We start from the raw sequence: 15,983 nt of genomic DNA, 5'->3' as shown, positions 1-15,983 counted from the left end.
ATTTAGGTTTATTGATGTTTTGGTGATGTATCATCTTACATTGCCGATACGCTCGTACAGCACGTGATAAAACAGTGACGTAACTACCGCCAGACATGTATATGTATACATACAACGTCAGGGTTTTGAGTATAGCTACAACATAGCATATTTTCAAACAATGAAAGTAGTTATAGCGGGAGGGTCGTCACCTGCGCACGCGCGGGAATTGACTCCCAAGCGACGATAACAACACACGCTAAAACACACAAAGGCTCATGGATAGACTATTGTTTGTAAACATTACAACAATGACACGCTATGACCAACTGACGCATGCGTAGGTGACGACTCCCCCACTTTATGCACTAATTTATTGGAAAGTTATTGTTAAACCATTGTGGTACATTATTTAACATAATGCGTAACCTTATTGCATATAATGCCATGCGCTTACATATATTGAAAATGCGCATTTTCATTGGTTGCTCAATACCATGTACACGATGGTCATACGTTAAAGACAGTGATTGGAAAGATCGAATCACAATAAAACGAATATGTGCAATATTTCCCTGATGTGAACTGAACAAATCCAAAATTCCTTCAGTTTAAGGTAGCGAGACTATTATTTGTGTTGAAAATTACGATTTTCACATTTATTTATTAATTGATGAAATGCACTATAAACGTTCATGTGATAAAGTCAACATAACATAGAATGTCATGTAAGTTGGTTAAAATGTAGATTTTCTGAAGGGAAGCAAGGCAGCCTCAGTAGTGTTTCCAAAATCAAGAACACAGGTTTAATCTGTGTGCCTTTAAGTTTCAAAGATAAACTCAAGACAAAGCAATGTTAGGATGTGTTATCAGTAGCTATCTGACACACAATGAGTGTTTCCAAACATTTGAGTGGTTTGTCTCCGCCCCTGTTTGTTTCACAGATTAGTCATTTGCATATGAATGTTTCAGACACAAGGTCACACAGCCACTGAAAAAAAAATCATTGATTTTGGTGTTTTCATATGCCGAATTTATCCAATTATAGCTATCCCATTCCTATATTTTTTTGGTTTCCAATAGCCTTACACATTTGGATGTCCATACACATGTTAAAGCAGACCTTGATGGGAAAACAAATTGATTGTGCCGATAAACAAGCTTGAAAATCTTTGCTGTTACTTCATGGACGTTTTCTAGGAGTTTATGTTTTTCAAAATACAAGGTTTTAACAAAAAATAACGTATACTTATTGTCGTCGGATTAACACCAAATTTTCACGGCTTTGAGGTTACAGTGAGAGGAACTTGAATGTGTCCAGACAAACTATTTCATCGATTATTTACCAACGAGTTGTGGTTTGAGTTGGGGGCAATGCGACTAAAACAGTAATTGAAATTCAGCACACTGTTTTTTAAAACGCGTTGCTTGCATAAAACTGACCAGACACATTCAATTTACCAGACTGTTGAACAACTAGAAAAAGTGAAAAAAATACTTCTTATCGCCAGCATAAATGCGTAATTATTTTTTTACACCTTTGATTAAGTAACGGGTCATGGAATGCAGATACGGGCATGGCAAACACACCTTTGTAAAGCTTGAAGTCTGGCGATTCTAAAAATATATACTTTCCTGGGTCTATTTGTAGTCATTTGGTCACAATTAGAAGATGAAAACAAGTATGCTACCTTAAGGATTCATTGTCATTTGTATACTACATTTTCGTAACTTTATATCACCCACAAATAAAAACCATAAATGTAATGAAATTTAATACACGCCACAATTGTAATCACCACAAATACTATAATTGTACGATAATAACTTTTGTGAAGTAAATTACTTTTATGACAAAGCAGTTTTATTGGTCCAAGCACAAGACTCTTATTGTTATTGTCTTGTCTTGAACGACAGTTGTGTTGAACTTGTACTAGAGGGTTATAACATCTGTGGTTGAAATTATATTTCATTATAGTTACAAATGTCAGGGTTATTACATTTATAGTTGAAGTTATTACATCTGTGGTAACATTTTATTATATTTGTGGTTGATATTGTTTTTATTTAATTTTCGTTTCAAGTTTATTGCATCGTATTTGATATTACACTCTTACATTTGTGGTTGAGGGTTATTTCGTTCACTACATGTAATTAACATCAGTGTACTACGTTATTCATTTTGCCAAACAAACTATGAGTTGTAAGCTGTTATTAGTTGTCAGCATCCTTTATTTTGTTTTTGTCAAATTACCGCAAACCCTGCAAATAGAAGTGTGCATAGAATTATGGGAAGAAATGATGTGCATTGCCGTGTGAAAACTGTCATAAAGGTGATTGACAGGTCATACTTGTTTACAACTTTGGAAGGAGAATTGAAATCTACCAAGTGTTATTTAAATAACAAAAGATGTTTATTATCTACTGAGTTGCCTGCGTGGCACAGCTACTGCGATATTGTGAGACAAGTGATACAGGATTCAGCCATCATTCTGTGAGATTTGTATGAACTGCTCTGCAAGCAATATCCTTCCATACTCTTCTTCGTTGTGTTGCAGTAGCTGTCATCCATTTCTACATCCTTGAAGTGTGTGTTATCACCAATGCACACTTCCCTAAGCAACCTCTATTTTAGTGACTTTATTCATTGTATTTTACTGAGCTTTGTTGCTTGTAACTATTTTGAAGTTATTAAAACCAGGAGCTTGGTATTGATATTTTGGTTTATGTGTATTTCATTTCCAGTACTATTGTCTTGTCTACCCCCATATTAGCAGTGAAAGAACCCCCCCCCGTCCAGTGTGAGTTCTGTGAGTGGGTGCCCTCTCCTTAGCAGGCCTTACACTGTGACATTAGTATGCAATTAATTATATACGAAGATTAATGAGGAACTTGACATATCAAAAATTTATCATTACTGCTTCCAATAAACTTACAAAATTACGAATAATTATCCTGCACAACTATCCATGTGTATACCTTTGAGACTTCTTTTACGTCAACATTACTAGGACTCGAACCCAGAATCCCCATTCCATTACAAGTGTGCTCCATTTACACTGCAAGTTACGCAGTAGTTCACTTGAATGCAGACCAGACTAGTAACGCAAGGTACACGTCAGCTTCTACCTGCTACTCAAGTAGTCTTTGTTGACACTGTTGACACCACTATTCCAAAACGTGCTCCACACAATATGGTTGTCTATGGTCAAATTAATTCACTACCCTATGAAATTAGGTGCATTCGAGGCGTATAATATCATGTACGCAACTAACAATTGTCAAGTTCTCAACTCGCTCGTGTGGCGACCGTTGACACGAGGCAAAGACTTTATTTGTCAATGACTTCAAACCACAGTTTTTATTATGACTCGACCCACAGTCAACATGAACACAGTAAGCTCAAACAGACAACAGCGACCAACATAAAATGTTGTGCTCTCTCTAAAAACCTTTGGCAAAGCGACTGACTACACATGTGCACTGATTAATTATGTTAATTAATTCAATAGATCCAGATGCCCTAGTAGCAACACGCTGCCATATGTTTATCGCTTAATCACGTTTCACGATATTATGTGCTTAACACTTGCGACCACCGCCACTATAAAATAAATACCAAATGGTGACAGTATCACATATTATTATACATCTGTCACCGTAACGCCATAATTACAGCGTGTCATAATTTTGCGGTATTTTACGAGGAATTTTCATCGTCCCAATATTGGGAAATATGGAATGATTACGCGCGTAAGCGTCCTCTAATACTAAAAACAAACGTGGCTGCGCAGCCACCAGAGTTTGATCGACTTAAACATAAAGAAGTTCGCTGATTCTGTTCTAAATATTTTTGATTTCGGCATTCCCATGATGCATCCTTGGAAGTAAAAGATGTATAACAATAAGGTTATTAAGAGGATACCTCAAAGTATGCATGAAGACAGCGGGAGTATCGACTGACGCGCAGCAACTCATCTTATTACAATTGTGGATCTTCTCCAAAACTATCAGGGATATTTTGTTAGGAAAATCCATCTATAACACTACCTTGCCACCCTGTTTATATATCATTTCAACACTATTATACCTCAACTGATTGTAAAGAAATAAGCTTTCCAGAACTAATTGGAAAATTTCCACATTTTCACAGCTAAAAGACAGTATTCAACTAGGCTGTGGTTGTTTTTATTCCGTTTTGTTTTTATTGTTCATAACAAAGTGAAACTAACTTAAAGCTGAACTTAACTTTATAGATGATACTGGCGGCAGGTTTTATTAAGTTGGCTAATCCGCTAATGCGCTGTCTTTGTTGCATATAAGAAATCCACCCACAGGTTAAATGAGATTGCGTGGAAGTTTTAATATTAGTTTGAAAGGTATTATGTTGTATCGTATCCCTTATTGAAAGGAACAGAAGGCTTTTGTGAGTTTGTAGAATACGTCTGTAGAACGAGTTTGTAGAACTATCCAAGCTGCACGCACAAAAAGCATGTTTGTGAAAGATTCGCGAGTTTGATTTTATGTGCACGTAATGTACCAGGACAAAGGCGTGCCTGTGTTGAATAATAATGACCAGAAATTCATTACTACAGGCATGTGCTATGCATGTATTGATTCGAGACGTTTGACAATGTTCTCCCGCAAGCACAACACTAAGTACAAAACATTTGTCTCGTAACCACTCATGCACACGGCTACATGTAACAACAGTCAGTTGAGATATACTGTACACTCAATTCATGAATAAATAGCATAAGTTGAAACTTGGGCCTGTTGCAGTAATCATATAAAATATACAAGATATACGTAGCATGTATGCCAATGCCTGCACGTCAAATCACCCAGAGCTTAAATCAATGTTGTTCAAAGGTCATGGGAATAATATGGTATGCCTGCCGATGGTAGTGGGATTAAACTAATTATTCATAAATCGATGGTTCAATAGCTAGTTACAATATGTTACCGTAGTGCCAGACGTAAACATTGATATAACAAAGTTGTAATCCACATACTTGCAAAAGGCATACGACTACTAGCATACAGATAACTTAGGTTACTTTTTACATCATGGCAACTAGAATTACTCCAATTGAAGGGGTAAGTTTTGTTCGTGCATTATTTCTACCGGTGAGAGCTATTCATCCTATGCAACATTGTTACATATTTTTGCTTGATTTAAAGAATTTACATCACATTTAATTTAATGGTTTATTTGGTTTGATTGTTACGTGAATCATATATCATACAGAAAGGTGATGGTGGTTCCATGTTTACCTTGAGACGGGTGGTAAGTGCAGGCACGGCGCTACTAACAACTGCTTTAGTGGTCGCTATACCAAGTAGTATTCTTATCCCCGATGACAGTGCAACTAAGGGTGAGTATCAAAATTATAAATTGCATTCAGATAAACTGTCTGTTAAACGAGCAATATCTTCAATCGCATGGATGACAACATAACATGCTGAATAGTCGCTAATATAACCTGCGTTTGTTTTTAGGTTATATCAATGAAACCGATGTTGCGAATACGACAGGTAAAACATTTTGTTTACGCTACGTACGTGAAACAGCAGCATACTGATGTGTTGACTCGATAAAGAGATATCAATATTCAATATCGTGAAATGCCATTAAACATGTATTAGTTTTTGTTTCCTTTGCTAGACTTTGGCTAATTTGTATATTCATTACAGCTGATCTATTCACCACTGGACTTCCAATTACAACAGGTAGGGCGATGTCACCGATTTGTCGTGTAGTAACATTTTCATTATGTTGTCTATAACGTGGTTGTATTACATAACTTTACATTGAGGTTTAGAACAATTGAGTTCAGAATCCCAATTTGCATTTAAATAATGTCAATGGTATAAATGTGTGTGGCCTATTGCATGGTTTGCAGCAACGTGTTAGACGGATAACAGATTTAATGCGACACAAAATTGATTTATTAATTTTGGTGGGCTTCCAATAAATAAACATGAAGGGATCATTTTAGCTCGGACCATGCGACAATTAAAATTACCAGATAGCATCTAGTTTACAACGAGACGCATTTCAGAAATGTTTAAAAAAAATAATAGTAATTTCGACCTGTTTATGTCCAGTATTCATTAAATATCACACTTAATATGAACGTATAACTAAAATAAATTCTAGGATTGCTAGGTTGCCTTCATATAATCATGGCAAGTATCACCTGCATAATGAACACGTCACATATGAACGGTATATTCCCAAGTAAATTTAAAGTAGCATCCTCTACTGACTAACCGCCAAATCTAGGTATCACTTTTTTGGCGACGAGTTGTACAATTAGGGGAGACATATGCATATTTGGTGCTAGGTCGCCTGTGCTCTTTGAAACTCGTTCATGATTTGCGTTCAACAAAAGGTGATTAAGTATTATATTGAATATCCATTTTAACGATTGGATACTCATGAGGGCAAGGGAGTTCCGTTACACTAAATTTGCAAATTGACAAATTCAGTAATCACAACACGAGTTTACGCAGTAAGTCGACCAATACCATCTCTTGTTTTACTTCAGATCGTGACTTCTGTTCAGTTGAGCCGTGTGAGAATGGTGTATGTATTGATTTCGTTCATGGATACACGTGTAACTGTTACCTGGGATTTACTGGAGCAAACTGCGATTTCAGTGAGTAGCTATTTGTACGAGACACAATTCACTCTATAATTAGCATGGCAACAGAGAATATGCAATATTGTAGTAGATAAAAACTAATACATCTAACCATGCATGATAATACCGATTAAGGAGTGAAGGGTTGTTAATTTTGATTAAAGCAATATTGATAATGACCATCGTTTCTGATTTTCTGTGATGACATTGGAACTAATTTTCGAATCAGGTTTTCGTGGTATATTGTCTAATTTACATGTACTTTTGTTACTGTTGAACATAGATGTAAACGAGTGTGACTCGAATCCGTGTCAGAACGGCGGCACATGTGTTGATGGAGTAAACGGCTACATTTGTTCATGTAATGGAGGTTTTATTGGCACACACTGCGATACAAGTAAGTCTTCATTTATGGAGCCTGGTCTTATTTTACGAGTTGTACTTATATTTTGGAAAAAAAACATCGCATGCGATCTGTTTTCACTGTTTATTGACGTCATGAAAACAAATGTAGCGAATGCCCTTGTTGTGTTTGTATTTGTTGTATAGATGCTTTCAATGTAGAAGTACTGGTATTGACATCTGACATACATAAACTGCATGGAATGCCTTAATCGTCAACTGCAACATATAATATATTCAATGCACCATATAATATAACGAATTCATCACACAGCATGACCATTGCATCTCATATCATCAATGCATCACATAATATAACTAGCGATGCATTCATATTCAGCACTGAATATTAGTATACAAATATGTAACTGTATGTTATAGCTCACCAGTGTGGCACGCCTGTACATGCACGATTGTGAGTAGCTGAAAGTTTTAATTCATGCAAGCCGATCTAAAATAAAGCAATAAACCACCGTCGAATGCAGGCGGGTATACCTCGAGTTTGTTGTGCAAAATTGAGTAGTATACCTAATAACTTCGGCAGTGGTTTATTGCTATTATATTATACCAACTTCAGTTTAAATGCAATTCTGAGACATGGCAACAACCTTAAATAATCTAATATACATATGTGAAGCAGCGGTCGAAAGGTTGTACTAGCAGCCGTGATGAAATATGCCCTGGAACTAGCGTACATCGAGTATAGATGAATCAAGTGGTGGAACAAACTCACACCTGTATATTAATGCAGCTAAGTTTATTCAAATAGTTTCTTGTTAGCGATACACAACACACATAAACTAAACGAATAAACCCAGCCGCGAGGTATCTCAATAGTTTCAATAGGTTTTCCATAGTTTCACAATAGTTAGCGGCAACGTTGATGTATGATATACATGAGAATAACCACCTCTAGAGGAGAAGAAATGCGATATGACAATAATTTAATTCGATTACATCATATATTCACAGGTCCCGAACCTATACTTACGACCCGAGTCTCTGCTATATCGGGCACCAATAACGACGACACTACTTATGTGACATGCGCAGATGGAGAGGTTATGCTTGACTGTGCCTCCTATTTACCCACTACTGGTGGTAAACTTGATGGAGAATATATTTTGGTGGAGGACGATGTTCCTCGCTGCTATGCCGCTAATGGTTACATAGCAAATGGTGGGTGGCTGATATAAGAATAGTGTGCTTCAAAAAAATAATATATTTTATAATATGCAACTGAATTGATTGCTATGTCATTCAAACGTTTCATTCACACTTGGATTATTTTATCCCAAAAAATACAAATACAGCAGAAAACTAATTATACTAATTATATTTAATATTATTATACATCTGTAACCGTAACGCCATAAGTTACAGCGTACCGTGATTTTGCGGTATTTTACGGGGTATTTTAAACCTACCATATGATCGATGAGGAAATGCGAATTCCAAATATGGAATGATTACGCGCATAAGCGTCCTCTAATAATAAAAACAAACATGGCTGCCACCAGGGTTTGACCGGACTCCACACAAAGAAGTTCGCTGATTCTGTTCTAAACTTTTTGGATTTTGGCATTCCCATGATGTATCATTGGAAGGAAAAGGTATAGCGTCGGTCGATACTCCAGCTGTTCTCTCTTCGTGGATACTATGAAGTATTCACGTTATAACCTCATATTATCACGAATGACAATTACTATGATGCTGTAATAGAAATTTCGCTGTCTCAAGGTTAAATGAAACGTTACCACACACGTGGTCTACTGATGAAATACGTTACGCTCTATAAATATGACTAAAGTCCAACATTGTATCGCATATAATAAACAAATATGAAAACAAATCAATTAGTTATATGCTGATGACCTTGTCTCTGTGTCAGAAACTGAAGAAGGTTTACAATATTGTTTAAATAAGTTAGCATCCTACTGCAGTATGTGGAACCTAAAAGTGAACACATCAAAAACAAAAATTATGATTTTTAATAAAAATGGCAAATTACTAAATCATAAGTATAGTGTTTATTTACGGCGCGCCAAGTGTTGCAAAAATATCCTGTCATACAGAATAATGAAAAACTGAATTTCATGGCCTTTTTCTCAAAATGCGGAAAATAGAAAATAAGAATATAAGGCAGGAGCAACGACAAGATAAATAAAAAAAAAAACACATACATACAAAAATAAACATACGAGCAGATTAGAAATAATTATAACTTAATTCAAGAAAGAATTTAATACAGAGCAGTACTTGACAAAAAATATATATGCAAACTCAGAATTAGTGATCATAATTTATGATCAAAACAAAAGCGGATGATAGAATGTGCGAAAGGTGTGGTACTAATAAAGTTGAGGATGAATTTCACTTTCTTATTGATTGTCCACAACACAAAAAAGCAAGAATGAGGCTATTTAAATCAGCACAAACCTCAAATCATTTTTTCAATATGTTAGATAATGAAGCAAAGTTTATATATATTATGGGCAACATACATATAGAACTGGCAGTTTATATTAACGAAAGTGCTATTTTCTAATCCAGTGTTATCAGTATATTTATATTCATCATTTCTTTTTTTGTTTCTTAGAATAACATTTGACTATGTTCTATTCAAAATGCATAATGACAATGAAGTTATTATTATTATGATTATTATTATTGTGTTGGTATATTTTGCAATTGCCAGCCATAATATCAAATGTTGAATCTAATAAATTGACCTATCAAAATAATAATACCATTACATGGTATGGAGCCATAGCACAATACTACTCTACTTTATTATGAAATATGAAATAAATTTCTTCAACGATCATAAAAAACAAAAGTTTGCACCAAAAATATACACGGTTATAAGTGACGACATACATAATTCATTGCATTGTTATTGCATTGTTCGTTAGTGTATTTGCATATTGCAGGTGCTGTGGCATATGCAAGGTGCGCTACCTGGCATTTAATGGAATGTGAATACATAGCTGGGCCGCATACCAACCATGCTGATGATGCAACAAGTACAGTTATGTGCAGTGAATATATCAACGGAATACCATCATTTCCAACTGGTAATGATAACACAAACCAACAATACACAATTTAATGTGTTCACCTCAGCCTGTTCGGACATTTGGTCGAACAATACTACTTATCAGACTAATGAATTACATCAATGTAATTACCACCATACTTGGTATTTTTTGAACACAATCTCAATATATTTGTAGATATATACCATGTGAAAGACAACATCTTACTCAATACAAATACTATTTGTCGACAACTCCTCTTATCAACATTCTTTGTACCAGGATGCATGGCATACTCACGCTGGGACTTAGATGGAGGTTACCCTGCATCCCAAAGACTGGAAGGAGTGTTCCAAGAACTTCAAACACGAGGATGCGTTGCTCAAAACGGTTCTCGTAAGTATGACGTAATCTTAAATCAATTAGTCTTAGCATGTAGATATTTATCCCCATCTTTGTACTGGTATAATGTGATACCACATCTTTGAATGAAATAATTGGTGTATTTGATAATTTCTTTTATGTAGCTGTTGGTTACGCCCAACCATACGCTGCTTGTTGTGCCGCACCGGGTCTTTACTGTAAGATAAAATGGAGTGAAGGTAGTGGAAGTACTCAAGGTTCAATGGCTGAGGTTTCGTGTGAAGACGGGTGGATCATGACTGGATGTTCTGCAATCAATAATTGGAATCAGAATGATGGAAGTTATATAAGTGAAGGTAAACAGACAATTGACGTATGCCGTAAATTACTCTCGAGATGATAGTACAACTGTGGTATATGATTGTCATGACTACATTAGTTTATGTTTGGCTTTACTGTATACTGCGTATAAACCAACAATCTATTAGCAGTGCACATGTAAGCTATTTGTGCCAAGAGATTATGGTTATGAATTAGGCCAGTTGGTTCTTAACATCCGTTCACTGAAATATTACTGCACTGCACTGCTACCCACAAACGCAAACAACTTAATAGTTAGTCATGGATTCTATCTCGGAAGGATCATCTCATGTGATTATTGGTGAACATGACATATCTCATTAAGATTTCTGTTTAATTCAACAGATGATATTTGCCGTGCTAGAAATGGTGGTGGAAATGACCAATGGGCAATTGCGACATGTTGTAAACAACTTTAGAGTGATTTAGTTCCAGCCCGATCAAACCTTATAATGATGCAGATATATTTGTCCAGCATATATTGCTTTGCCTGGCATGATAGGCATAAGCTCTCGTCGACTGATTCTCCCATTTATCAGCCAATCTTTAAGAAAATGCGTAGTATCTAATGAAGATATTGTGTTAGTTTGGTTTAAACAAGTTACGTTTCAAAGTAATCGCACCATTTAAAGGAATTGTATTTTTGAAAATGATGATAAGCAAAATCTAAATTCACGCAAAAATACCTATAACCAAATTCTGTCGAGTTAATTTTAGTTCATAAAAAGAAATGTGCTTTAAAAACAGCATTCCACTGCAGTAATTCTATGAAAATATGGCACCTCTTATAGTTTTGAAATTAAGGCTCTTGAAATAGATTGTTAAATTGCAATCGAGACTGAATACTGAACTGAAATTAGGTTGACTACGAAAGACACTGGGTATTTTTCTCACATTTAATGGAATATTTTAAACCTCTGTCATAGGCAAAACGAGCGATGATTGGCAGGCATTACAGTCAAAACTTACAGATGACGTTTTTAGTGTGGCCACATTTACCAACTAAACCTTTTTCATTTCAACGTATGGTTTACAATTTTGAGAAATAATTATTATGATGTTGTTGATAAATAGTATATCCCTTACATAAATAATTAATTCATTATTTGTCTGAAGTAACTTCCTTCTAGTCCTCGATATCCTACAACTTTCCGTTGCTGGTTTGCCATTTTATTGAACTGTGTACGTAAATTTGTCTGTTTATAAATTGGCCTAGATGACCCATCTCATTATGTCAATCATACATTGCTGTCTCTCTGTTACTAGGCAGTAAGTACAACTGGTTCACCGTATTGCTTTTCGTGTCAGTCTTCCGCCTGTACAACACGTATTTTTCTACTCCTTCAATGCAGTGTATACTTGATGTTTGTTGTCTGCGTACAGGTGGTGTACCACTCAAAATATAGCTATACACCGTAATAATTGTAGGATCCGCCATGGGCCAATTGTAAGTTTTTCCACTCGGCATGACTGACTGAGCCTTTAGGAGTATTATCATTTACAGACAGCGCACAATATCTGGGAGTGTTGCTAACTATTTCCACTGCTGGTACCATAAGAGTACGTTTGCTTTCAAGGATTGCTACTACGGCTTGACTGCTGATCACCATCAATTCTTCAGGTTTAGGGGAACCAAATCCAACCAGTGGGAACGTCCTTTCTCACCTGTGGAGTATCCCACTTGTGGCCTCCTCGAGAGAGCATCTGCATCTCCATTGAGCGCCCCACTGCAATATGATATCCGAAAATAATAATCCGCCAACCTTGCCATCCACCGATGACCAGTTGCGTTCAGTTTGGCGCTAGTGGCGACGTACACCAACGGGTTGTCGTCAGTTAATAATCTGGAAGTGGAGACCTAACAGCAGATCAGGAAACTTGTTTGTCACCACCCGCTTCAAGGCTAAGAACTCCAATTTGTGTGCAGGATACAGTCTCCCACTCTTTGAGAGCTAGCGACTGGCATAAGCTATCACTCTTCACATTCTTATCCTGTATCTGGTACAACGCTGCTCCGAGTCCCAGCAGATTGGTATCCGTGTGAAGCTCAAACGGCAGTGAATAATCTGGATACCCGAGTACTGGTGGATTCGTGAGTCGTTCAACTAAGGTATCAAATGGCACCTGGCACCTTTCACTCCCTTTGAAATCAAGAGGTTTTTCACGTACGATTTTTCCTCCCTTTGTGCGATGTTTCGAATATAATCCAATAGTCGAGTTGTTCAGGGGCTTTGCTATTTTAGAAAAGCCTTCCACAAATCTACGGTAATATCCACATACTCCCAAGAACAATTTAGTCTCCTTAGCACTGCGAGGTACAGGCGAAGTCCTAATCGCTTCTGTCAAGGCAGGATCAGTCTTAATGCCTTCACGCGATAATAATAGAAGTGACCGTCTACTGAGAGGTTTTCAATTATCTGTGATCCACTATTTCCTGTTGACATCTACATGTCACGCATTTGCTAATCAACTTTCGTGCTGCTGCATTAGCATTAATAATCCAGTATTTTTCGCTCAGTTTTGAAATCATGTGCATTCTACCCATGTGCCGACTCCTAACGTGCATCTATGGCAAAATAAGCTCAGACACTTTAGAAAGATTATTTTGGCAAGATTATTGGTAGCTTGTATCGTCTGGAATTGCTGTAACGTTGAGGCGCCCTCCTCGATGCAGGACATTGTTTTTATCAATAATTGGGGTAATAAAAATACTACAGTTGAGGGCACTCTCAGGGTATTACATTAATTGAAACTGACAGTACTTTTATTGTGATTATAATTGACAACAAAGCAAGGTCAGGAAAAAGATGTGTAAATTAACTGACATTTATTATAGATTGAGATCATTTGTTACACATTTCCTTTGGTCTGATGGGGGCATTTTTAAATCATATCTGAATGAAATATTTTGGATTCTGGAAAATCTAGTCCGTCTTAAATCCTCCAGTAAATATGTTTGCACATTGTACTCATTTATTTAAAACAATTCTTGAAATATATAAATAAAATAGTCTGGCAACTCTCTTCAATTAGGATGTACAGTCGTTTTTGATTTGTAGCCATAATGAACACTTTTTATTTTATTTTTAAAAAAACATCCTAATATACTTTTAAGATTGCGCTCCATTTACAAGTTCGTTTTTTATCCAACCATTATCCCATTGTGCATATGTACAAAGGGAGTTATATTCAGACGTTTTCATTTAAAACGAATTGTTTTTGTTAAACTGTTCGGCCTTTCGGATTTTACTGAAAACAATACGATTTATTCCTTACAGCCGTTGGTTAATTCCCAGTAAAGCCACACCTGCTGGTGGTGTTTCTAAAACTTATTGTGTACATTCTTGTTTCGAAAACTTCACATGAATGGTGAAAACTCAGCGGCGTTGCTTTGTACGATAAATACCGTGTAGTGCATGTTAAAGATTATTTTTTGGTCATTTATTTATAAATCTCGTATCTCCTATGCCGAGTGTCTTTAAAGATTATTTTGTTAGTCATTTACGCCACTCAATGTATATTTTCAATATAATAATATTCCTGAAAATCGGCTAAACAAATTCCTAAACAGGTATCACAATTAGGTGTATCATAATTCACGTTATACATATTCGTGCACATCATGTTCTCCAAAATGCCAATTGTTAGGCATTTTCTGCAAATCAGCTCATTATATTCATTGTGTGTAGTTTTTATCTTGACATAAAAAGTAACACTTTCTTGTTGAAACGATGATCAAAATGAAGACTTGGAAAGACAAAGGAATTTCTGATAGCGCGTAAAGAAATATTTAGGTTTATTGAAGTTTTGGTGATGTATCATCTTACATTGCCGATACGCTCGTACAGCACGTGATAAAACAGTGACGTAACTACCGCCAGACATGTATATGTATACATACAACGTCAGGGTTTTGAGTATAGCTACAACATAGCATATTTTCAAACAATGAAAGTAGTTATAGCGGGAGGGTCGTCACCTGCGCACGCGCGGGAATTGACTCCCAAGCGACGATAACAACACACGCTAAAACACACAAAGGCTCATGGATAGACTATTGTTTGTAAACATTACAACAATGACACGCTATGACCAACTGACGCATGCGTAGGTGACGACTCCCCCACTTTATGCACTAATTTATTGGAAAGTTATTGTTAAACCATTGTGGTACATTATTTAACATAATGCGTAACCTTATTGCATATAATGCCATGCGCTTACATATATTGACAATGCGCATTTACATTGGTTGCTCTATACCATGTACACGATGGTCATACGTTAAAGACAGTGATTGGAAAGATCGAATCACAATAAAACGAATATGTGCAATATTTCCCTGATGTGAACTGAACAAATCCAAAATTCCTTCAGTTTAAGGTAGCGAGACTATTATTTGTGTTGAAAATTACGATTTTTACAATTATTTATTAATTGATGAAATGCACTATAAACTTTCATGTGATAAAGTCAACATAACATAGAATGTCATGTAAGTTGGTTAAAATGTAGATTTTCTGAAGGGAAGCAAGGCAGCCTCAGTAGTGTTTCCAAAATCAAGAACACAGGTTTAATCTGTGTGCCTTTAAGTTTCAAAGATAAACTCAAGACAAAGCAATGTTAGGATGTGTTATCAGTAGCTATCTGACACACAATGAGTGTTTCCAAACATTTGAGTGGTTTGTCTCCGCCCCTGTTTGTTTCACAGATTAGTCATTTGCATATGAATGTTTCAGACACAAGGTCACACAGCCACTGAAAAAAAATCATTGATTTTGGTGTTTTCATATGCCGAATTTATCCAATTATAGCTATCCCATTCCTATATTTTTTTGGTTTCCAATAGCCTTACACATTTGGATGTCCCTACACATGTTAAAGCAGACCTTGATGAGAAAACAAATTGATTGTGCCGATAAACAAGCTTGAAAATCTTTGCTGTTACTTCATGGACGTTTTCTAGGAGTTTATGTTTTTCAAAATACAAGGTCTTTAACAAAAAATAACGTATACTTATTGTCGTCGGATTAACACCAAATTTTCACGGCTTTGAGGTGACAGTGAGAGGAACTTGAATGTGTCCAGACAAACTATTTCATCGATTATTTACCAACGAGTTGTGGTTTGAGTTGGGGGCAATGCGACTAAAACAGTAATTGAAATTCAGCACACTGTTTTTTAAAACGCG

At 36.1% G+C, this 15,983-nt stretch overlaps 1 protein-coding gene across 2 annotated transcripts; it reads left to right on the top strand.

Moving 5' to 3' along the window:
• Positions 1-5,023: 5,023 nt before the first annotated feature.
• On the top strand, positions 5,024-12,033 carry LOC146734399 (proprotein convertase subtilisin/kexin type 9-like). 2 transcript variants are annotated; one of them, XM_085507825.1, is made up of 11 exons: positions 5,024-5,079; positions 5,231-5,357; positions 5,482-5,517; positions 5,677-5,712; positions 6,534-6,644; positions 6,913-7,026; positions 8,004-8,210; positions 9,965-10,108; positions 10,352-10,465; positions 10,597-10,788; positions 11,138-12,033. In XM_085507825.1, the coding sequence occupies exons 1-11, from the start codon at positions 5,050-5,052 to the stop codon at positions 11,209-11,211; spliced, it is 1,185 nt and encodes a 394-aa protein (XP_085363951.1). In that variant the 5' UTR covers positions 5,024-5,049; the 3' UTR covers positions 11,212-12,033. The 2 variants fall into 2 exon arrangements, with proteins under 2 accessions (XP_085363951.1, XP_085363950.1); XM_085507824.1 differs by having other exon boundaries at positions 10,268-10,465.
• The last annotated feature ends 3,950 nt before the right edge of the window (positions 12,034-15,983 follow it).

This window comes from Saccoglossus kowalevskii, chromosome 14, assembly GCF_978046115.1.
Source record: "Saccoglossus kowalevskii chromosome 14, keSacKowa6.1, whole genome shotgun sequence".
Taxonomy (NCBI): Eukaryota; Metazoa; Hemichordata; class Enteropneusta; family Harrimaniidae; genus Saccoglossus; species Saccoglossus kowalevskii.
This window is presented reverse-complemented; position numbering and strand designations above follow the sequence as displayed.